Source organism: Mytilus trossulus, chromosome 2 (assembly GCF_036588685.1).
Source record: "Mytilus trossulus isolate FHL-02 chromosome 2, PNRI_Mtr1.1.1.hap1, whole genome shotgun sequence".
NCBI classification, from domain to species: Eukaryota; Metazoa; Mollusca; class Bivalvia; order Mytilida; family Mytilidae; genus Mytilus; species Mytilus trossulus.
Window position 1 is genome coordinate 66137200 of NC_086374.1, and position 24700 is coordinate 66161899.

Below are 24700 nucleotides of genomic sequence, written 5' to 3' on the forward strand. Positions count from 1 at the left end.
ACGGCTGACAAATTGGACCTCGTAATTTTAGTATTATAGATACTGTGGATTCATTAATATTCGTTGGACACCAATTTTCGTGGATTTCGTGGGAACAGGGAAACCACGAATTTAAATGTTCAAGGAATTACAATTTATCTTAAGGAATGTATGGGGACTATGACAAAACCACGAAATTAGATATTCACAAATATGCAAGTTTTACTCAAACCACGAAAATTGGCACCCACGAAAATAAATGAATCCACAGTATTACGTCACTAGCACACTATGTTATGAATATTACCGACTATCTTAACGTGTGAAATTTAGACTAGTGACCTATCAAAATTAGCAAGTCTTCAATGCTGTTAGCATTAAGAAACTACTTCCATTGATCCTACCAAAACAGATGCCAACAAAAACAACTTGCAATTGCTAGATTTAAATATGTTTTATGAATTTATTTCAATCTTAATCAACAATTTATTTCAATCTTAATCAACAATTTCTTCCTCTGTTGAAACCTTAAGAGTTTTTCTCGGTACTGTTTTGTTTTTATAAAGGTAAGTAACACCACTACTGTGTATGAAATAAGCGCTGCCTCCCTTCTTACCTTATATGGAATATGAAGGGATGTAACACCACTACTAACCGCGTATGAAATAAGCCCTGTCTCCCTTCTAACCTAATATCAAATATACATGGTCTTTGGGTGGAAGCTTTTAACCAATCATATTCCTAGAAATGTATAGGAGGTAAGACAAGTCTATTTATGTTTCGGGTTATACATGTATGACCGTCTGCATTATGTCAAGAAGATCTTGTAAGACATGGTGTCAAAACTTACTGCCTGTTTGTATAAATAATATGCAGCTAAACTTAAATTGGTCAGGAGGTTTGTGTTATGGGTAAATAGTTGAAATTTTTTTTAACATATATGGTATTTTATAAAACTTTAATCTATTAAAAAAGAAAACTGTTCAAATTAAAAATATAGTAATGCAGTTTTCCATATTTTAAAAATTAAAACAAAGTAAACAGGGAAGATATGTCAAATTTGTGAAATGAAAAAGTTGCTGAAAGATCTTGATTCTAATTGATATTTGGAAAATTTATAAGTGAAAGTGGTTTATATTATAAAACAAATTTTTTGATGGATGTTGACTTAGAGTATTAAGAAAACATGTATTAAATAATGGAAAAAAACCCTTAAAGAAATGGAAGTTGGCCAGAAGAAAGGTTTGCAAGAAATATTTAGTGGATCTGCTTTTTTTATGATAAAAAATGTAGAATCCTCTTATGTAGTTCGAGTTTGTATATATTTTACACTATTGTTAGATCTATTACATTAAGTTTTTATTAATTAATATTATGTGTTGAACAGGTTGAAAAACTTAAACACGTAACATTAGAAATTCCCTGTAGACTGATGCAACACAAACCTATCGCCATGATTACCAAACATTGCAATGGCTTGAGCTGTTTATAATGGAGACCATGAAAAAATGTGCATAATATTTCATAAAATTGTACAGAAATCAGTGATTTGAATTGTTTCAATTAATTTTACGTTCTTATATAAGGGCTATTCCAGAAAAAAATGTATGGGGAGGTTGGAAGGCACATTGTATTAATTATACATTATACATGGGTGATGGGTATCAGAGCATCTTTTCACACTATAATGCACTATAGTTTTCAATTACAATTGTCTTGGTGGTGGGTGCTGACAAAAACTGCCTTCCAACATCCCCCCCCCATACATTTTTTTCTGGAATAGCCCTAATTATATCTTATCATTTCACGGTACAAAATAAAAAACTTATAATTGTTAAAGTATATTTGTATATGTCATAATTATATACTTTTCATAAGATAGTCAATATAAAACATGGTGTGTTGTATTTGTTAGTTTGTTTTCTCTGATTATGTTATGGATTATTTTTTTTTGTGAATATTGTGCTTATTAAGATTTTTTAACCTGTTTGTACATATACTTAGATTGTACTATGTTATGTATATATATCTATATGTGTTTTTAATTGCTATTTGTCCACTTATATGGATAGGTACATAGTTGATTAGTAGCTTGATAGATTTTGCAAATAATTAAGGATGAAGAATTCAAATTGTCTTGTTTTCAAAGGAAAAGTGGTTAATGGGCATATAATTTTTAACACTTAATCAATCACAAAAATGATAGTGAATTTAAAAAGCAATTTAAATTCAATTAAAATCACTAACCTGAGGATAATAGGCCCAAGACCACAATTAATGACCCCGCTTTTCGTTGTCCACGAATATATTTCCTTTTAATTAGAGTGTATTTTTCCTTAATTTTTTTTTTCTTTCCGTTCTTCACTCATTTCTTAGATTTTTTTGGGGTGGAAATGAAATAAGAGAGGTGAAATAAATTTTTGGATGTTGTATTTTAACTGATTTTGATATGGAATGAGTGATTAGGCCAAGTGCAAAAAGGTCATATTTACAGTTTTCGGAACATCTCTTGACTTGTCAATAGGGGTATGGATGTGTATTGGCTAAATTTGTAAAAGTGCTTGTTTCAATCTTTTTGAATTTTGGATATCTATTTGGACTAGGACTATACATTACACACACAAAAAATTTGACAAAAGTGGTTTGTGCAATTTTTTTATTGATACAAAATGTTATAAAGAACTGATAGAGGAATTAATTGTGGTCTGTGGCCATAAAAAATCTTATGACATGTCATGCCATAAAAATTCTCTGTCACCAATGAAAGCTACGTAGCTACCTCCATTGATTTTTGCTAGACTGATCTCTGACAAGTCCTTTAAAAAAAAAATCATCATTTTCTCATAGAATTTCCTTAGATGAGTTTTTGTAAATATTAGACAATCCATTAATGTTAATGTTAACTCTTATGATATTTTTAAGTTCACAGATTTTTGATTTTTTTTTTTAAATTCCAAAAATATGCAAATTATATGTAACAGAGCTATATTTTGTTGCTGATGCAGTAATCATTGGGAAAGATGCTGCCACAAAGTTTACTATCTGTTGCAAAATTTAAAGATCATCCTTTTCCTAGACCTGAGAGACCCAGGGTTGCTATTAGGTGTAAATGGCTGTAACATCTTTTGAAAAAGGATCTCGGCAAATACATTTACCACAAAAGAGCAAAACTCAGACAGAACAGTGTTCTGGGAATGACGGTTTACAAATCTGCAATTCTACCTACAAACTGATCTTTAAAGCTAGAAAACATATAAAAAAACTGTTTAAGATGAGAGAACATCTCTAAATTTTATTATCAATATCATACAGTTAACCTTTAAAGGTTATTATGTATGAAGTGCAATTAATTATCTTAGATGCTTTGTGTCTGTTAATTTTATCAAATATTAAAAAAATAGCTCATTTATTAGAGTTTGCTAAATTTTTACTCATTACTTAAAAAGTATCTGTCCAGCAATAGAGCAATGTTTAACAGCTTCTCTACGTAAACAGTTGTAAAGTTAGTCTTTGATTAATAAAAGTGTTAATGTATTGATGTAATCTAAGATTTTATTTTAAAAGTATGTATAAAACACAATAAGTCTAATTATAGTGATAGGTATCATACATTATAGATGGAAATATTTATTCTGAAACTGTTTATTAAGATTTTATATTAAATGTGGTGTTTAACAAATAGGCATACGCATTTGTTGATTCTGCTTATTATTGACTTGCACTGTGAGTTTTACAAATAAAATATATTGATGGTACTGATACTTTGAGCTTTTTTGTATGGTGTTACTTGCTAGCAACTGTTTATATATAAAAAAAAAAAAGAAGATATGGTATCATTGCCAATGAGACAACACTTCACAGGAGACAAAATAACTCAAAAATGTACATATTTAGGTCACTGTATGGCCTTAAACAATAAACAAAGCCCGTTAGTTCAAAGGCAGGTCAAAGTGAGCTTTTGTATTTGCTTGATGTCCACCGTTGTTGTTTGTTAGCAGTTACCAAAATACTACACTTACGGTACTGGATCCATAGCAACCAAACATGTTTACAATCATTATATTGCGGTATCTAGTTTAGTAATTGAGTTGATGATCTTCTCTTCCAACCATCTTGGTTGAAACTGCTAAAAATAGAACATAGGGGTTACATGCAAGATTTCTCTTTTTTAACTGCTAAACAAGAACAAAATAGAACATGGTAGAAAGGTTCTAAATGATGGACTATTCTAACTGTCAATACAAAAACCGTTAGATGACTCCATTTTGAGTTATTTCCTGTGATTGCTAATGTTTACCAATTTATTTTTGGCCTATTATCTGGATAACATTTTTTGATTCTGAAATAATCAACAAAACATGATTGAATTATAATTCAAACATTTCTTTAATTGTGGGTAGACTCAGAATAGGACTTATTGTCTCTTAATGACATTTTTTTACCATTATTTTGTTGGCTGAGTGTAAAGTAGACACATTTGTAGGAGATACAAAAAATACTGCCAAAGCAAACATTATCAACATGACAAAAACTAAAGATATATCGATTTTGCTGAAATTCTTACACAACTTCTCATAAGAGTTATTGACATCAATGATGATCTTTACCCAAAAAGTAAAATCACAAGAATACTGAACTAGGAAAATTATTAGCTTAAACGGTTGAGTATTTTCACTTGGAAATTCAACATTTAGCCTCACGACACGTTATACAAAAGGGGAAAACCTGGATAATCATAGGTCTGTTCTATGTTCCTTTGGAATTTCAACCAAAGATAAAGAACTGGAATCGGATACCTAAACTACATAAGTGACAATACAAACAACGGTATATTATTGGGTCTTCCAAGTGCTCCACGAAACCTCTTTCTAAATTATTAACATCCATTGCATAGCAATCAAAGCCGGGCTCCAAAGTTATTGTGAAACTGCCTTTTCTAGAGGTGGCGTGAATTAGATGTGGATACTAAAAGATTCCACAGATCTTTTAGAGTACATACAATCTAAGACTCTTATCTTGTAATAGTATTGAAACATTTGACTTTTCTACACTTTAAACAAGTATTCCCCATACCAAACAGAAAGACAAATTGAAAGAGTTGGTATAATTGTGTTTCATTAAAAAGAATGGCATAGGTAGATACAAGCATCTTGTCTTGGGGAGGGATAAATCCTACTTTGTAGAGAATCACTCTGATTCAAACCAAAAATTTTCTGAAACTGACATTATCAAGATTCTTGATTTCTTGATTGACAACATATTTGTTACGTTTGGAGGACGTGTTTTTCATCAGACTCGGAATTTCAATGGGAACCAAGTGTGCCCCTCTTCTTGTCGACTTGGATTTTTTTATAATTATGAGTCTGCATTCATACAGGAAGTTCTAAGGAAGAAAGATAAGAAATATCCTTTAACTTTACGTTCCGATATATAGATGATGTTCTCTCACTAAAGAATACAAAATGTAGTGACTATGTTGAACGAATCTATCCCATCGAACTGGAGATATAGAATACTACAGATACAGCTAAGTCTGCCTCATATCTTGACTTTCATCTAGAAATTGACAATGAGGGTTCGTTGAAAACAAAACTTTACGACAAAAGAGATTTCAGCTTTCCGATTGTGAACTTTCAATTTCTTTGTAGCAACATTCCAGCAGCGCCTGCATACAGAGTATATATCTTCCAATTGATACGATATTCTCGGGCTTTTATTTCCTATCATGATGTCCTTGATAGATGATTTCTACTCATAAGGAAGCTATTAAATCAAGAGTTCCTAATGGTGAAGTTGAAATCATCCCTACGTAAATTTTACGCCATCACGAGTTGGTTGACCGTTATAGAAAAACCGTTTTACAGATGTTATTGGTAATTTTCCTTATATATTAACTACAATACCCTTTCCCTTTTCACGAATATGACCTACCGAATTAGACTATTTACCGGATGTGTTATCATATAAGCACGACTATGGGTGTGACATGTGGAGCAGGATCATCTTACCCTTCCGGAGCACATGAGATCACCCCTAGTTTTTGGTTGGTGTCGTGTTGGTTATTCTATAGTTTTCCATGTTGTGTCATGTGAATTATTATTTGTCTGTTTATCTTTTTTTCATTTTAGCCATGGTGTTGTCATTTTATTTTCGATTTATGAGTTTGACTGTCCCTTTGGTATATTTCGTCCCTTATTTATAGGAGTTATTGCCCGTGTGTATATGTTGGGAAAACCCTGTTGATGATGAAGAGAAAACATCTTTAATAAAGACAACAGTAGTTAACCGCTGTTCAATAGTCATTAATCGATTCCAAGTCATATTAGCTGATTATCAGAATAAATTCCCTGTTTTGGATTTATCGACCCCTCTAGGAGTAATAGCCTTTTATAGTCAATTTTTAACAATTTTTTGTAATTGTTTGTAATCTTTTACAAAAATCTTCTTCTCTTAAACTACTGAGACAAATTTGACTATACTTGGCCATAATCAGTATTAGGTTATATAGTTTAAAAAAAAAATCCGATGACCTCGCCCTTTAACCATCATGGCCGACATGTTTAGAATAGAACATGAACTTTTACTGTTGAATGGTTTTATGTGATAACCGTTTGACGTGCTCGATACTTGTACATCTCGTCAATGTGTTTGTATTGGCTTTCATTTTTTAGAGGTTCGTTTTATATATGCGACTTTTTGTATTTCTTTTGTTTTTATAACGTGACTGTACTTGTCAGTATGATATTGTTCTATTATATGTCATTATGATATATTTCTATTATGAATTACAATATTCGTTGAACCACAAACGTCAAAATCATTCAATCGCGTAGTGGAATTAACTGTTTTTGGATTCTTATACATTCTATATATAACTTTTGGACTAGTGTAAATCTCGGTCTATTTTCTGAAATTTATTCTTACATACTTTTGATTTTTTAACCCTGTATGCTAACATTGCCTATGTAAATTTTAAAATTGATTGTATGCACATTGAACGACAAAATTATGTGACGTATAAAATTTTCTGACGTCAGACACTCAAATCAATTAATGTGTTCGTAGATAGTAGATGTTTTTGTGTCCTGTTAAATTGTTCCTTTTAAAATTGTTATACGAGCATGTCTGATGTACCCATATGTTGACTATTTTATTTATTGTGTCTGTATATTAAACGCATCATTGTAAATATAACGGAATTTGATGAGACTGTCATAAAGTGGGAGGGTTAGCGCTATAGAACTAGGTTTAATCCACCATTTTCTTCATTTGAAAATGCCTGTACCAAGTCAGGAATATGCCAGTTCTTGTCCATTCGTTTTAGATGCGATTTGTTATTTGATTTTGCCATGTGATTATGGACTTTCCGAATTGATTTTCCTCTAAGTTCAGTATTTTTGTGATTTTACTTTTTTCTTCCCTTAAATTTTAGACGAATCCGACAACCCGCTGTTGGATTGCTGCCCTTGATTTAGTAATTTTACAGAAATTTTGCAGTTTTTTGTTATTATCTTAGATATCATTATAATTTCTAATATTTAATACTATAAATTATGATTTTAACCTTACTTTACATAATATTCGAAGCATCAGTAAATACAGGTACGCGACACAGGCTCTTGAAAACCTCAAGTTAAAACATCCAGCAGCAGCTGCATCGACTTAATTAGTGGTTTTAAAGAAAATCTCACCGCAAATATCAGTTTATAAAATCCTTTGTTTTCAAAAACCTGCTTTAGAAAATCCGTAGTTTTTCCAATTATTTAAAAAAAAAAATCAAAAATTAAGAAACAGAAAAAAAATTAGAAAATGAAAATGTTGTTATTTCTTATAACACGAACACTGGCAATCGCGATGTTTTCTTGACATTGGCCGGTGATGTCCAGTGGTTGGAAGAAATCATCAAAATTGACCACTTATAATTTAAAACAATGAATTTCAATGTAATACTATTATGTTAAACGGTTCATAAAATATTTCTTATTGTCATTGTTACGAATAATCTTAAACATAAGTATTCATAATTTTAAACGCGTATTTAGCTGGGGAAAATTCATTGTCAAGGTTAAGTTTTTAAAGAGCGCACCAGCTGGTAAATATTTTTCAAATACACATTCTTGTTTACTTCCTTCATAATGTGTGACAGAATGGCAGACGATACTTTTTGCGATGTTGAAAAAATGATAAATGATGGTCTACATAGTATGGTCCTTGCAATAGGGTACAAAGTTGGAATCGTTTCTGTTATAATGGATACAGTCGAGCCATGTACTGCTGAAGAAATTAGCAGTAAGGCCAATTTGAATAAACGGTAAGAAAAAGACCAATTTAAATTCACGAAAACAATCTCCTTATTTAATAAACAGTTCTATTTTGAAAAAAAGGAAAGCTGCGAAAGTGATATTTTGGGATGGGGGCTGAGTTTTTTGAGGGGCTTATATACATTTGGAACACATAAAGTGTTATGTATTTCATTGATAATTGATTAACTCACATCAGATATAATCGCTTACTTACATTATTACAAATATCAACATCAATAAAGGGTCGATGGAAAAGGAATATACTATATTTATCAAATTCAATTGATATTGGAAAAATGTTTATCATTCAAATACGGTTTAGATTTAACAAAATTGAAATAGCCGTCTTCACACTTATAAAACCAACCTTTACGAAGGTATGTTTATGTAGCTGGACTGAATGCATATTCTCAGTTATATCTGGTCGCCATATGGATGACACAAATAATGATTGCCTGTTTTGTGCACGTTAAAGATGGATTGCAAAAATTCTTTGAGCGGTCCGTAGCTCCCATTTGCATAGGAAAACTTTGTCTCCTCTTGCAAACTTTTTTTTAAAAATATTTAAAGTTGTATTTGACACAAATGATCCAATATTGAAAAAAAATAAACAATACATATTATTATTTTTTTTATTTCAAATCTATATCCCCAAAATTTTCTGCCTATACTAATATTAATCGTGATTGATTAAAACTAGAATGGAATAAGCAAGTTTCTGCAATATTGATATTGATCAACTATAACACAGTTTTAATTTAGAGATTTTAATATTTCATCAGGTATGTAGAGGAATGGCTGATTTGTATGACTGCCAAAGGGGTTGTGAAAATAGATGATGGAAAATATTATTTTCCAAATAAGAAACAGATACACGAGGCTGCATTTGTATCCACAATGCTCCCAATATTTGCAGAATGCTTCCCAGATTTGGAAAAAGTTATGAGAAATAAGACAGAAAATAAAGGTACTCATTAATCATGTGATTTATCTATATGTGTATAATTTGTCCACCAACCAAGTTATAATATTGAATGCATTGATCTACATTTTCTTAGTGGGTTTATGCGATATAAACATCGGTTAATACTATTTCTAATTGATAGATAGTGTACTAATTCTCTGCGTTTGTTATAAAACCTCTGACCACACTGCATCATAATATCATATTCAAGTTGGGTCAAATGTATGGACTATATTACATAGTGTAGCCGCCCATACACACGTATTGGAATTCTATATTCTTTTTGATAAGCCCTGTGACTATGTTAAAATACCATACACAGGAGCCGTATTTTAAGAGTTATGTGCAAAGAACTGTACAAGTCTAATGAATTAAGTTTTATTTGCTTTTTTTTTCATCCGTTTATATTTTGCATATATATATAGATATACTTATTTAGTTCTTTCTTAGAATTATAAAGTCAACATTGTTTGATCAAAAAAAATTATTATGTCTCAGCAATAATTTTTTGTTTATCCTCTTCCAATTCGTTGTATTACGCATTATAAAAAGAATAAATATAAGTGTAACCTTGAATTTCATGGGTTGATAACCTCGTCTTATGTAACCTTGTCTTGAAAACGGAACAAAGTCTTAGGCTATCAGTTTTCAAGGACATTAATATAAAGACATGTAAACATGGTAAGTAGGAATTGGTTATTTAACATTTTTTGTATTAGATTGTCGTACCCTTTGTTGTGTTTATCCTCATGTATTATGTAGGATACAGAGGTTGTAGTTAAATTAAGTATGCTTTAATCATTTACACCATGCTAATTAATCCGGTCTATGCTAAATGATATTTTCAATATTCTGAAATAAAGATTTAATTAAAAAACAATTTCCATTGCAACTAATATGGAGAAAAGTATCTTGCAAAATAGTTCTAGATCCAGTTGCATTTTACTTTTGATAAATATAAAAAAAAGAAGATGTCTTATTATTGCCAACTCTCTATGAAAGACCATAATAACAGTACAACATAAAGCAAAGCATGATATCTGTTTAATGATATTATGGTATAAAGCAAAAGGCATACAGACAGACTCGTATTTCCTACTCATGCGATTAACCTTTTGCTGTTATTTCATTTATAAAAGCTGGAATACTGGAGATTATATTTCAGACATAATCACATACCTTAAATCTTATATATTTTACGACACAATGTTTAATAGACGGAATATAGATATAGAACCTATCTATGAAAGTATTATATAAATTAATACAACGATTACGAGCTAGATATTTTTAATGCAAACGTTTATCATCAATTTCAAATTAGAAAAGATTCAAAAGTTAAGCCTTAAATCCGGTTTAAAATTTATAGCTTTACCTGAGATGCTAATCCTCAGTTTCGATTAGAAGGCTTCAAGATTATAATTCAATACGCCATACGTGCGTTTCGTCTATATAAGACTCGTCAGTGACTCTCAGATAAAAAAGTTATAAAACCAAACAAGTACAAAGTTGAAGAGTATTGAGGACCCAAAATTCCAAACATATATGACAAATACGCCTAAGGTAATCTATGCCTGGAATACAAAAAAAATCCTTAGTTTTTCGAAAAGTTTTGTCAACAGGAAATTTATTAAAATGACCATATAATTGATATTCATGTCAATACCGAAGTGCTGACTACTGGACTGGTGATACCCTAGGGGACGAAATGTCCACTAGCAGTGGCATTGACCCAGTGGTGTAAATAGTTATTAAAGGTACCAGGATTATAATTTAATACGCCATACGCGCGTTTCATCTATATAATACTCATCAGTGGCGCTCAGATTAAAATAGTACAAAGTTGAAGAGCATTGAGGACCCAAAATTCCAAAAGTAGTAAGATATAAGACATTGAAGCATGTTTCTCGTGAGTTGAGATAAAGACACATTGTATCGGTCATGTAGGTCGTGACTGTTAACACAATACATCCACATTAACTTAGAGAAGAATTTTTGCGTTTGAGGAATATGTTTAACATTACACCTTGTTTTTCCTGTCGACAATTTAATGTCTTGCATTTTGGCATGCTCCAATAAGATTCGAATTGTAAGAGTTAAAGGCACAAAATAAGTTCTTAGACTTAATTACCTACTACTAAATGTAAATAAATAATAAAAGACAAAATAAATTATATGAATGACAATATATCTCATACTATTGAGAGCTTTAGAAGCTACAACACCAGGTTATCATTTTCGACATAAAGAAATGTCTGTATGAAGTAAGGTATATCAGAGTTGTTTTTCGTTGGTTTGATGTGTTTAAGCTTGTGATTTTGCACTTGATAAGGTACTTTTCGTTATGTTGGAGATATTTATTTTAGCTATTTCATTATTTATATTTTAGGCTATCCATTTCCCCAAAAAGCATTAGTATGGGAAGGACAGTATAAAGAGCTCTCCAGCTTTCATGATGTTACATGGCTCGAAGATAATGTCAAACCTGTGATAAATTCATACTTTAAAGACAACAAGAGTAAGTAGCAATGTCCAAAATGATATATAATTAACTGTACGAAGCATGACATTCCATGGATATTTTACCATGTCAGAAATATGACAGTTGTCCATTCGTTTGATGTGTTTATTCTTTTGATGTTGGTATTTGATTAGGGACTTTCCAATTTGATTTTTATTCGGCGTTCAGTATTTTTTGTGATTATACTTTTAAGTTGTTGAAACATCTCACTATCTTCTTAAATAAGTCAGAGAACGATACAAACGTTGTGATAGCTTAACCATAAAAATAAATATTTATGTAAACTAGAAAACAACTTTTATTCAATATGATTTCATTAAATGAAAATACAGTATGATATTTAATCTATCATAAACAATTTTAAAACATTTGAAACATTTTATCGAAATGAAATTACACTTCTCGAAAAATAGCATTTTAGGACGTCTCCAGTGAGTAAATATAAATAAAGACAACAGTAGTATACCGCTGTTTATAATAGAGAGAAAGATTTCAAAAGGATATTCAAACTCATTGGTCAAAAATAATCTGGCAACGCCATGTTAAAAAAATAAAAAGAACAATAGATAAACAATAGTACACATACATTTACACTATAAAGAACTGCAGACTAAGCATCACACACCCCACCAAAAATTCGAAGATGATCTTTGGTGCTCCGGAATGATAAGTAGATCCTGATCTCATTCAATAAATTGATCAGATCTAAATCCTAATGTAAGTTATTATTTTACAGTAAACGCAGAGACTTTCAACATCTTAGATTTTGGATGTGGATATGGTAAACTGGCTTTTTCGTTAGCAAAAACATATAGTAAGGGTTTGGTATGGGGTGTGGACATAGATGAAGCTGCCATTGATGCTGGTAGGAATAAAGCACAAAAGAACTCTTGCTCAAATGTTTTCTTTGAGAAGATTGTTGATAGTAATATGCCGGATCTTTGGAAAGACAAATTCGACATCATTATTATGTCAGATGTATTACATGATCTGCCAGACCCGAACACAATTATGGCGAATTTCAGAACAGTATTAAAACCCGGTGGTTATGTTATAGCTTTTGATCCACCTATTTACTCTGATCACAAAAAAAATGTTGGTTATAACGACGCAATAGATTTTATGCCCTACAGTGTATTTACATGTTTACCTAACAGCATGTCAGAAAAGCCAGCGATTGGTCATGGGATCGGATGGGGTTATGAAGATAAATTAAAGTATATCGAAAGTCAGGGATTTCAAGTTCTGGCAACAGATGGAGAAGATGTCGAATTTCCAAAGTGGAGAATTGTGTTCAAACAGAGAGTATGAAATGCTTTTTGTCATACTAGTAATTGATATTGGAACACTTTTAGTGACAATTCATTCGTTTTCAATTAAAATTATTTTTTTCTTAACAAATATTGTATTCATCATGACATATCATAAAATAAATGTTTTACCACAATTTCAAATAATCATGTACAAACGATTAAAAAAGAGAAACACATTTTGGCAACCAAGGAGTCCACTCTCCATCAAAACCTAAGGACAGTGATGTTTAAGATAAGTGCGAGGTCTTTGATAATGAACAAAACGCTTACTGTAGAGTATAGTATGTTACAAATAAATTTAACAGAGATATTATAGCTGTAGCTGTGTACTATGGACACGCCATTCGTTTACTCACCAGTGACGATAGAATAAAATGATAAACAAGCCAAATAAAATAAAAAAGTTGAAGGCATTGAGGACTAAACATTCCGAAAGGTTTTACCATAAACATGTACGCCTATAGTAATATATTTTTGGGAAAGAAAATAAAAGACACAGGAATAAGAAGATGTGACCAATTCAAATGATAAAGCAAACGACATGACTTCAGTTTATAACATTAAACTATGAACTCTGGCCTTTGTTAGTCATATATGATTTTAATCTTAGTTTCCTTTATATATTTCGGAGTTTAGTATGACGTCCATTATCACTGAACTAGTATGCATTTTTATTTAGGGTCAGCTGAAGCACGCCTCCGTGTGTTGGATTTTCCCACTGCATTGAAGACCGCTCTTTGGTCAGGTTGTTGTCTCTTTGACAACATTCCCCATTTCAATTCTTCATTTTATGATATAGGACAACCACTGGACGTCCGGCTTGTACTTTGAACAGACAAATAAAGAATATGGCGAGGTTTAACATTTTTTATGTTCCATTTTAAAAGTAAATAACACATGTAAAACACGTGTTTTTAGTTCACCTGACCAAAAGAGCCAAGTGAGCTTTTCCCATCACTTGGCGTCCGTCGTATGTAGTCGTCCGTTGTCTGTCGTCGTTACCTTTTACAAAAATCTTCTCCCCTGAAACTACTGGGTCTAATTTAACCAAACTTGGCCACAATCATTATTAGGGTATCTTGTATAAAAAGTGTGTGCCGTGACCCAGCCAACCAATCAAGATGGCTGCCATCGCGTAAAATAGAACACAGGGGTAAAATGTAGATTTTGGCTTATAACTCTGACACCAAAGCATTTAGAGCAAATCTGAGAAGATGTTGAATTGTTTATAAGTCAAAATCTATCTGCCCTGTAATTTTCAGATGAATTTGACAACTGGTTGTTGGGTTGATGCCCCCCTTGGTATTTTTTTGTTATTATCTTGAATACTATTATAGATAGAGATAAACTGTAAACATCAATAATGTTCAGCAAAGTCAGATATAAAAAAAAAGGTCAACAAGACCACAAGGTCAGTTGACCCCTTAAGGAGTTATTGCCCTTTATAGTAAATTTTTAATAATTTTCATTATTTTTGTAACGTTTCGCCACCGAGGGTATCAACAGCTCAGTAGTCAACACTTCGGTGTTGACATGAATATCAATAAAGTGGTCATTTTCATAAATTTCCTTTTTACAAAACTTTGAATTTATCGAAAAACTAAGGATTTTCTTATTCAAGGCATAGATTACCTTAGCCGTATTTGGCAAAACTTTTTGGAATTTTGGATCCTCAATGCTCTTCATCTTTGTACTTGTTTGACTTTATAAATATTTTGACATAAGCGTCACTGATGAGTCTTATGTAGACGAAACGCGCATCTGGCGAACTAAATAATAATACTGGTACCTTTGATAACTATTTGTAAATTTTAACAAAATATTTTCCTCTGTATCTTATTTCTAAAGGGCCCAGTTTTTTATATATCGAGAAAATTGTAATTAGCAAGAATGTTCAGTAAAGTAAGATCTACAAACACATCCCCATCACCAAAACACAATTTTGTCATAAACCCATCTGTGTCCTCAGTTTTATATGCACATAGACAAAGATGAGCGACACAGGCTCTTGATAGCCTCTAGTTGGTCGTTATTTATTTGCATCAGCTACCGGAGACTTGATAAATTTGTGTAAACAAAGGACGTATGTATCAAAAAATTAAACGCTGTATTTTCTATTTTTTATAGCTTTGAAATACAAATAAAAAATAGAAAAACATGCCTCAAATAGAAATCATATTAACATTACACAAAAAACGGAAATACTTCATTTGAATCTTTGGTTAACACACATGCTCGTGTATATTTTTTGTCCATCACATGAGTTCCAGATCTGATATCATTCCTTTTATTTTTCCTACAGGTTTTTCTGCAAATTGATGGGTAACAGTATTTGATGTCTGGTTATCATATGTTACAGTTGCATTTTTGGAAGAATGGTCGACTTTTATATCAATTGTATTCTTATCGAAAACTGATATAGTTGATAATGTTTTCTTTGACACAGAAGGAACATTTGCTGTCGCCATTGTAACTGAAAAAAAAAGCAAATAATATTTCTAAAAATCTTTTAAAAATGTCTTGCTTGAATTTAATAAAATTGAGAAAGAAAATGGGGAATGTGACAAAGCAACAACAACCCGACCATAGAGTAGACAACAGCCGATGGGTCTTTTATGTAGCGAGAAACTTCCCGCACCCGGAGACGTCCTTCAGCTGGCCCCTTAAAAAATATGTATACTAGTACAGTGATAATGGACGTCATAATAGAATTAAAAACCATACAAGACTAACAAAGGCCAGAGGCTCCTGACTAGGGACAGGCGCAAAATTCCGGCGGGGTTAAACATGTTTATGAGATGTCAATCCTCCCTCTATACATCTAGCCAATGTAGAAAAGTAAACGCATAACAATACGCACATTAAAATGCAGTCCAAGAGAAGTCCGAGTCCGTTGTCAGAAGAAGTAACAAAAGAAAATAAATGAAATGACAATAATACATAAATAACAACAGACTACTAGCAGTTAACTGACATGCAAGCTCAAGACCTCAATTAAACTGATTGAAAGATTATGTCTTCATGAATATGAATATCAGGCATAATCCCTCCCGTTAGGGGTTTAGTATCATACTATCATAAAATATATCAGAAGAACAAAACCCGTGTCATGCCAACAACTGTTTTTTAAATACATGTGTTAAGTTCCGATGCAAAGATATACTTTACTTTTGCATTAAACTCCAAAAAGTGTTCTTGAACTAACTTAAATATCAACTCCTTTTATATGTAATGTTTGCAAAACTTTACAACTTTGGTGAAATAATTAGATTTTCGAATCGTTTCTTTCTGTGTTATTTTGTCACTGTTCAAAATTATGGCATTCGTATTACTCTCCCAATATGTTTTTTTTTTTATCGTCAGAGTAATAAACTGCAGGTAATAGAGAGAACTATTTCCAAATGTGCCTCCAAACAAGTTTAAACACAAGTTTGTTGCTAATACACCTCTTTTGTACTCTTTTATATGAACCTTTTTTGTACTGCATTGTTTAGGTATATAAATGAGGAGATATGGTATGACTGCCAGTAAGAAAATATTCTTCACCAAAGTTCGAATGAAAGGGGTATACGCAATTATAAACAACACATGAGAAAAACCAATAATGTATAGTCGGCCATAAAACGTCCTGATAGGAATAATATGATACAATTAAATTTACAAAACTAGCGGCCTTATCAAAATCAAAACAATTCAGGAAAAAAAACATATATGACAGCTATGAACCAACGAAAGCCCCTGAACTAGAGGCTCCTCATTTGGGACAGGCACATACAGAATATTGGGAGGTTAAACATTTGTTAAGTCCATAAACCTCCCATAACCCGCGACAATGGTGTAACAATACAACAAAAGAACAAATGTTTAGAAAGTATGTTCTAGAAAGAGCTCTACTTGAACCCGGTATTTTATAAATTGTTTTACTTGTAATAATTGAATTGACCGACATGACCACTCGTTCCTTTTAGATCGAACCATGATATAGTCGTCATTCAAGAACATTTGATTAATCATTAGCACATTCTTTTGAGTAAAATACACTCGTACAATTCATAAACAATATACAATTCATGAATACAAACTATGCACGAAACAAATCAAACTGATATTTTCAACAGCAAAGAATGAATAAAGGTTTGTGTTTTAAAGGATTTCAAAATCCAATATTGGTGATAATTAACAAGAATAAATCAATAATACAAATAACATCCTTACCAAAGAGACAATTTTCTATCTTTTTTACGCAACTGGCGATTCTCTATTACATACACCCTTTATAAATCATGTTATATACAGGGAAAGATAATTTGCTGAAAGCCTGTCACGAATTTGACTCTTATATTCAACTACTAAACCGAACAAAGGTGTAAGTTATCATATTTAGATGATTAGAAGCACAAAATAAATGCCTCAGTTCTGAAAGATTACCCATCATTATTCCTCTTTAGCATGTTTAGTGAACACAGATTATCAACTACTTAAAAAGAAAAACGGCAAAATACTCTTATGAAAACAATTTTTTGGTTTAGCTGCCTTGATTCACTGCCCTCAGTTACATTTCTGGTACTATCATAGAATTTGCCCTAGTGACAATCAGGATCAAGCATACGAAAACGACATGGAAATTATCGGAACTTTCTGTGGGAGGCGGGTATGTTATTATACCAATTCACCAGTATGCACGTGCCCCAACTGATACTCGAAATATCTTAATTGTAATTAATGATATTTTATTACAATCTCAATACCATAAATTATTGTTAGTGAATTTTAGACTTTTGTATAAATTGATTTTAGTACAAGCACTTTTTGGATAATTAAATGATATGAACAAAATGATAATTTTTATACTTCTTATATATTAGATATAGGAAGATGTGGTGTGAGTGCCAATGAGACAACTCTCCATCCAAATAACAATTTAAAAATTAAACCATTATAGGTTAAAGTAAGTCTATAAAACGGACTAACCAGCAAATATAATGTGCACCGTCTAAAATAGACGATAGTAAGATATTTATGGTAAACATATCTACAATATATTCATACATGTTTATCAGATTAAAAAACTTTTTAATAAAATTTCTCCTAAAGTCATTTATAGTCTGAACTAAATGAAACATTTACCATTAAATACAGTATACTAGAACAAATTTAATTTGAAAATACAATAGAGGCGGAGGATTTTAAAGAGAGATTCCAACTCATAAGTCGAAAAAAAAACTGAAATCGCCATGGCAACAAAATGTTATAACCAAAAAAATATGCGAATAGGAGAAAACGACTAATACTGTTCAATTATCTATAACTAAATATCATTTATGTAAAATTAATATGTTTGAATTGAAGTAAATCTTACATGTTATTATGTTTTCCCTTATATTATGACTAACATTAAAACAAAATAACTCCTAACAATAATATGCTCTATAATGCCTTAATTACACGAATGTTTGACAATAATCCCATGGGAAGAGTTAATCAAATAAACTCGATATTTCCTTGCATATACATTGATTAAATATCAGTGTGATATATGAAACTGTGATGGTATTTTATTTGGTTTGTAAATAATAAAACAATGTGTTTATTATACCAATATAGTTAACGTCGTTTACATTGTTAATGACTAGATATTTTTGGAAGCTTCATCTTAAAATCTAGCTTTTTGATTGATTTTTTAACCGTACTCTCTATGATTATTTCTGATTTTTGCTATGACAATTTGTGGTCTTTGACGGGATTGGAAACGGGGAATATGTCCCCGGATATTTCTGGCTGAGGAATACTTTTTACTAAAATGAACAAAATTACTAAATATACAAGATAAATATTTACCTTTTAAGTGACGACCACCCGACCAAAGAGCAGAAAATAGCAAAAAAAGTTTTCTTGATTCTTAAACAATACAATTTCCAATACAGTCTTTACTACTAGTAGAACGCTTGTTGAGGTATGTTGTGATTACCACGATGTTGTGATATAAAATTCTCATTCAAGGTAAAGACGACATTTAGAAACACACTGACTCCCTTAACTTATACTATATATAATAAGAAAGGAATGTGTTTATCATACCAATATAGTTAACGTCGTTTACATTGTTAATGACGCTCAATTTTTCATAACTTCATCCTTAATTCTAGCATTTTGATTTTTTTTTTTAACCCAACTTTCTATGATACTTATTCTGATTTTTGCTATGACAATTTGTAATCTTTGATGGATAATCCACAATCAAAGGTTCAACAATTGGTGATCAAAACTGAAAATGGAAACGGGGAATATGTTCCCAGTTATTTCGGGCTGAGGAATACTTTTTACAAATATTTTTTTTTATTACTAAATATACAAGATAAACATTTATCTTTAAAAGAGAACTTCCCGACCAAAGAGCAGAAAACAGCAGGGGAAAAATTGTTTTGATTTTAAGACAATACGATTTTCAATACAGTCTTTATTAGAAAAAAAGAAGATAAGATACTTTAATTCTTAGGCCATACCATTTTCATTTAAATCTTAATTACTAGGATAACGCTTGTTGAGGTATGTTATAATAGCCACGATGTGGTGATAAAAATTCTCATACCAGGTTAAGACGACATTAAGAAACACTTTGCCAATTTTAACTTATATAGATATAGGAAGATGTGGTGTGAGTGCCAATGAGACAACTCTCCATCCAAATAACAATTTAAAAATTAAACCATTATAGGTTAAAGTACGGCCTTCAACACGGAGCCTTGGCTCACACCGAACAACAAGCTATAAAGGGCCCCAAAATTACTAGTGTAAAACCATTCAAACGGGAAAACCAACGGTCTAATCTATATAAACAAAACGAGAAACGAGAAACACGTATATATTACATAAACAAACGACAACTACTGTACATCAGATTCCTGACTTAGGACAGGTGCAAACATTTGCAGCGGAATTAAACGTTTTAATGGGCCCAAACCTTCTCCCTTTTTCTGAAACAATAGCATAACATCACAACATATAAAAACATACGATAAAATATCAATTAGCAGACTTAACTCAATCAAAAAACGTATGATTACACAAAGAACGAATAAATTTGATCTGCGATATCTGAATACAAATGCACAGTTAATTAAATATTAGAGACAAACAGTCATGACCAAAAGGCTATCAAACAAAATCAAACACACTGAGAAATATTTAACCAATCAATGTTCACTTATAACATATATATAAGAAAGAAATGTCACTGTTCTGTCTATTTGACGTCATCTTATATTGTCGCTTTTTTTCATTCTTACTTTAGGAACCACATACCAGACGTCACGTAAAAATCAGCTTGAATATTACCAAGACAATGAAAATAACAATCAGCTAAGGACTTGAAATGTCAACTTTTAGTCCTTAACCTTAAGTGAATGATTGACTTGTTTACAATCATAAAACATGTGCTATTTTAAAACGAGGATGCAAAAAACATACGTGCTGCCGTACTGTATTTTTGAAGCCAAAAACGTATAAATTTTCGGCGTTCGAATAGCTTTTCTTCTTAGAAAAGGTCATAGTCGAATATTGGAAAGCTAAAGATGCGAATTGATATATGAACACAAATAAACTAACCATGTTAAACATTTACAAAGAAAGTAGAATTCACCAAAAAATAAATGACAAATTGAAATCTGTTTTTAATATGCTATTGACATATCTGTAAAAAGCTTGCGTTACATAGAAGGAATCCTTCCAGACAAAATATAAATATGAAAGTATCTAATCTCTCTGATAATGAGAGCTAACATAAGGGCATAGTGGCCTTAACATGGAAACATATTTTATCATGTTTTCAATACTCCTTAACAATAACCTTTGCTCTCTAAACTCAACTCGTTTGCAATTGATTTGCTATTTTTACCGTTTTTAAGAGATTCGTGCATATAGAAATTTTCATATTTTTTTTACGATTATCTTTATATGAATACAACTTTTTTTTAATTAAATTAGTTACTGTGACATTCATAATAAAATACAAAATACTGTTTCAATATTTCAATGACTTAATGATGAGCCGTGTTCATATATTTTGGGGAGGGGAATACTTTTACTCTAAAAAAAAAAACCAACCAAAAAACAATAATAATGAAATCTACCAGATAAACATTTACCTTTAGTGTAAAAGATCACAGTATCAACTCCATTAACAGTATCTATGTTTGTATTGATTGTAATATACAGGTATAGTATGTCTGTCGATTTACCGATTCTCATTTGCTAAAACCATAACAGGTTTAATTACAAGATATGCTTACGCATCGTTAGTGTGAATTATGTTTAAATGGATGCACGAAATGGTGCTTTATCGAATATGCGATTTGCTTTATATACGTCCATTATTTGACAATTAACAGTGTGTATCTGGTTTTATTTGTATGTATTGGACAGAGTTCAATTATACCTCGATTTTTTATTGTAATAGATACTTTGAATGCCTATGATTATACACTTATTGTGAATAATATACTCTTTCTTATGCAGTTGTTTGAATATTCTTATAAAAGTTTTCCTGTTAAATGAAAACGTTATTAAAATCATTAATCGTCAGATGGAAAGTCTTTGTCTGATAAAGTTCTATGATCATTTCATATGAGGACGGTAATTTAAAGATCGACCATTACTTTAGTGCTAACAAAGTTAAAAGGTGGCTTTTCATTTTATAAAACCCTTTCCACACAAATCAGTACACATCAAAACTGCAGGTTGGCACTATTATTCATCCATTACAAATATTGTACGTTGCTCTGATCAAGGAGTTGGATAGTCTTGTAGTTGTAGTTTAAAACTGAATTTTTAAAATGATGTTATGAAATACAATAAAAAAAAAAGGTTGAAACACTTCGAATAACTACAGTATTGTCAAATGATTAAATAATTGAAATTATCTTTAACACAATGCCAAATAACTCATAAAAACACTTTATAAATGTTTAATACAAGGATAAAAAGTAAAAATAAACTCATCATAGATAAGATAATTAAGATTTTGCGCATTAGATGCGCGTTTTTTCTACATAAGAAGGGTGGAAGATAAGACTCAGCAATGACGCTTGAATTAAAAAAATAATTAAAAGTGAAATAAAGTACAAAGTTAATAACATTGAAATTGGTTACCCGAATTCCGAACGTTTTTGGCGGAAAACTTAACCTGACAATTTTAAGATTACTAGATAAATCATTGATTCTGCAAATGTATACTTTATAAATATTCGATCTAATAAAGGACCATTACATGTCTCTCATTAATTCATTAGTTCTCTGTGGCATAACCTTTAGTATTAGGTATTGATATTTGATGCAACTGACATTTCATTTATTGGATTTAGATTATTCTTGATATTTCTAATTTTCCAATAGATTTGCCTTTTTTATTTCCATTACAACTTTATTAATGAAAAGTGCACAATAGAAGTTGAATACAGTTTATCGAGCAAAAACTTCAATATAGTCTTGTAAGCGATAACCTAATCTAATTAAAATGTTTTTTGGTAATAATTGTGTAATTTGGTGTAACTTAACATGATTTGGATTAATACAGTGTTTTTTAACAGGAGTTTTCTCTCTATGCTCGTTAGATCTTGTTTGTATATAAGTAAATATTTTTAATTTAACATGTATTATGATCCTATTTGAAAGTCAAATCTAATGCTGGTATTGCCCATGCTCCCGGACATTGAAATGGTTCATTTGTTTTCTCTTTTCTATTCAAAATAAAACCCGATTAAAATTATAAGAAGTATGTACTTTTGTCTATGAGTCTGTCTGTCTGTCTGTCTGTCTGTATGTTTGTATGTCTGTCCGTCTGTCTGTCTGTCTGTCTGTCTGTCTGTCCCGTATCGGGTTTAAGTTTTAAAAAGGTTTAAAAAAACATGCAGTTGTAGTACCATCATTTTAAAAATGAGTAAATATGTTTATTACCATGATGTATAGTTGTCAAAATATATATCAAGTTAAAGATTGAGTCTGAGCTTTAGGTTAACTTAACATGTGATAGCGCGAGCAAACAGGACATGTTGTCCCTTTTTTTTTTTTGGTTTGATAATAATTTTATATGAAGTTCGTAATTGTTAAAGCTTATTTTCTTTATTAAACCTGATCTTACTCATACAATTACACCTTTATATGTTGAGGAGGTTGATATACGCCTTCATTTCTACTCCCTCTTTCTACAAGCTTGTACAACTGCCTGCTTCCATGACAATGTGTAAATCCTATTTTCAGCTCTTCAACTTTGTATTCATTCGGCTTTTCAACTATTTTGATCTGAGCGTCACTGATGAGTCTTATGTAGACGAAACGCGCGTCTGGCGTATAAAATTATAATCCTGGTACTTTTGATAACTATTTACACCACTGGGTCGATGCCACTGCTGGTGGACGTTTCGTCCCCGAGGGTATCACCAGCCCAGTAGTCAGCACTTCTGTGTTGACATGAATATCAATTATATGGTAATTTTTATAAATTTTCTGTTTACAAAACTGAATATTTTGAAAAACTAAGGATTTTCTTACCCCAGGAGTAGATAACCTTAGCCGTATTTGGCACAACTTTTTGGAATTTTGGATCCTCAATGCTCTTCAACTTTGTATTTATTCGGCTTTTCAACTATTTTGATCTGAGCGTCACTGATGAGTCTTATGTAGACGAAACGCGCGTCTGGCGTATAAAATTATAATCCTGGTACTTTTGATAACTATATTCATTGTTTCATACATATAGGGACATGTATGGAAAATAACAAAAACAACTATACAACTATGCAACTTATTCTGTGAACATGTAAACTGTAAAATAACTTTGTAAATACATGATATATTGTGATAACCATTCTAGTTGGTCGATATTCTGCACTATTAAAGACAAAAACATGCATCTTTAAATAATTGTTTTGTAATTAAAAACAAATAATGCTTTTTGTAGCGTTATTCTGGATTAAAAGCAACAAATAAAACAAACAAAGTATGAAGTACATAACAAATTTATTTAGCAATAAATACACGAATTTATTGCTAAACTCGGGAAAATTCATTTGCATCCATTTTGGGGATTGTATGGTATGACAGTTTGCTCATTGATGAAAACCGTACTGTTATCTTTAGTGTATTACCTTCTACGTCAGTTTGGTGGAGAGTTGTCTCATTGACAATCTTATGTCTATAAAAAAAAATGTTTGTTTTCACACCATGAAGGGCAAATCTATGAACAATCAGATTGATGATAAACGGATACAATATCAGACATAAAGGTGTTAGGATATTTAGCAACCAGTTGACATTTTGAACTAATGCAGGTGGTAAGTTGGCATTATGTTGCCACGTAGATGTTAATACATTATCGATACTCATAATGAGTGTGATATTTTTGCTTATGAATTATATATTCAAGATTCAATACTGTATTAGAATCTCAACAAATATATGATAAAATTCACAAAATGACATACAAACACCAAAAAAAAATGCAATCAATGCAAAAGTCTTTTAAAAGAAATTATACATTTCCTCACTTTTTCCAGTAATATTATTTGAATATTGAAGAGCGAAATTTGTTTCAACACCCATTTTGAACTTTGACTTAGTATCCACA

The 24700-nt window shown here is 31.2% G+C and overlaps 2 protein-coding genes across 2 annotated transcripts; one reads left to right on the plus strand and one right to left on the minus strand.

Moving 5' to 3' along the window:
* The first annotated feature begins 8044 nt into the window (after positions 1 to 8044).
* Positions 8045 to 13657, plus strand: LOC134707822 (S-adenosylmethionine-dependent methyltransferase Rv2258c-like). Its single transcript, XM_063567881.1, has 4 exons — positions 8045 to 8290; positions 9065 to 9249; positions 11636 to 11764; positions 12504 to 13657. Exons 1-4 carry the CDS (start codon positions 8115 to 8117, stop codon positions 13076 to 13078), a joined length of 1065 nt encoding a protein of 354 aa, XP_063423951.1. The 5' UTR covers positions 8045 to 8114; the 3' UTR covers positions 13079 to 13657.
* A 1661-nt stretch (positions 13658 to 15318) lies between these two features.
* On the minus strand, positions 15319 to 21382 carry LOC134705338 (uncharacterized). The gene is made up of 2 exons (XM_063564084.1): positions 21225 to 21382; positions 15319 to 15553 (listed from the first exon to the last, which is right to left on the minus strand). The coding sequence occupies exons 1-2, from the start codon at positions 21325 to 21327 to the stop codon at positions 15336 to 15338; spliced, it is 321 nt and encodes a 106-aa protein (XP_063420154.1). The 5' UTR covers positions 21328 to 21382; the 3' UTR covers positions 15319 to 15335.
* Between the last annotated feature and the right edge of the window lie 3318 nt (positions 21383 to 24700).

What these genes read in the sequence shown, in the direction of transcription:
- LOC134707822 (XM_063567881.1), top strand. Translation starts at nt 8,115, where the DNA reads ATGTGTGACAGAATGGCAGACGATACTTTTTGCGATGTTGAAAAAATG. An exon ending in AAGGCCAATTTGAATAAACG is followed by an intron (nt 8,291 to 9,064) that starts GTAAGAAAAAGA and finishes ATATTTCATCAG; the next exon opens with GTATGTAGAGGAATGGCTGA. An exon ending in ATACTTTAAAGACAACAAGA is followed by an intron (nt 11,765 to 12,503) that starts GTAAGTAGCAAT and finishes ATTATTTTACAG; the next exon opens with TAAACGCAGAGACTTTCAAC.
- LOC134705338 (XM_063564084.1), bottom strand. Translation starts at nt 21,327, where the DNA reads ATGAGAATCGGTAAATCGACAGACATACTATACCTGTATATTACAATC. An exon ending in TGTGATCTTTTACACTAAAG is followed by an intron (nt 15,554 to 21,224) that starts GTAAATGTTTAT and finishes TTTTTTTTTCAG; the next exon opens with TTACAATGGCGACAGCAAAT.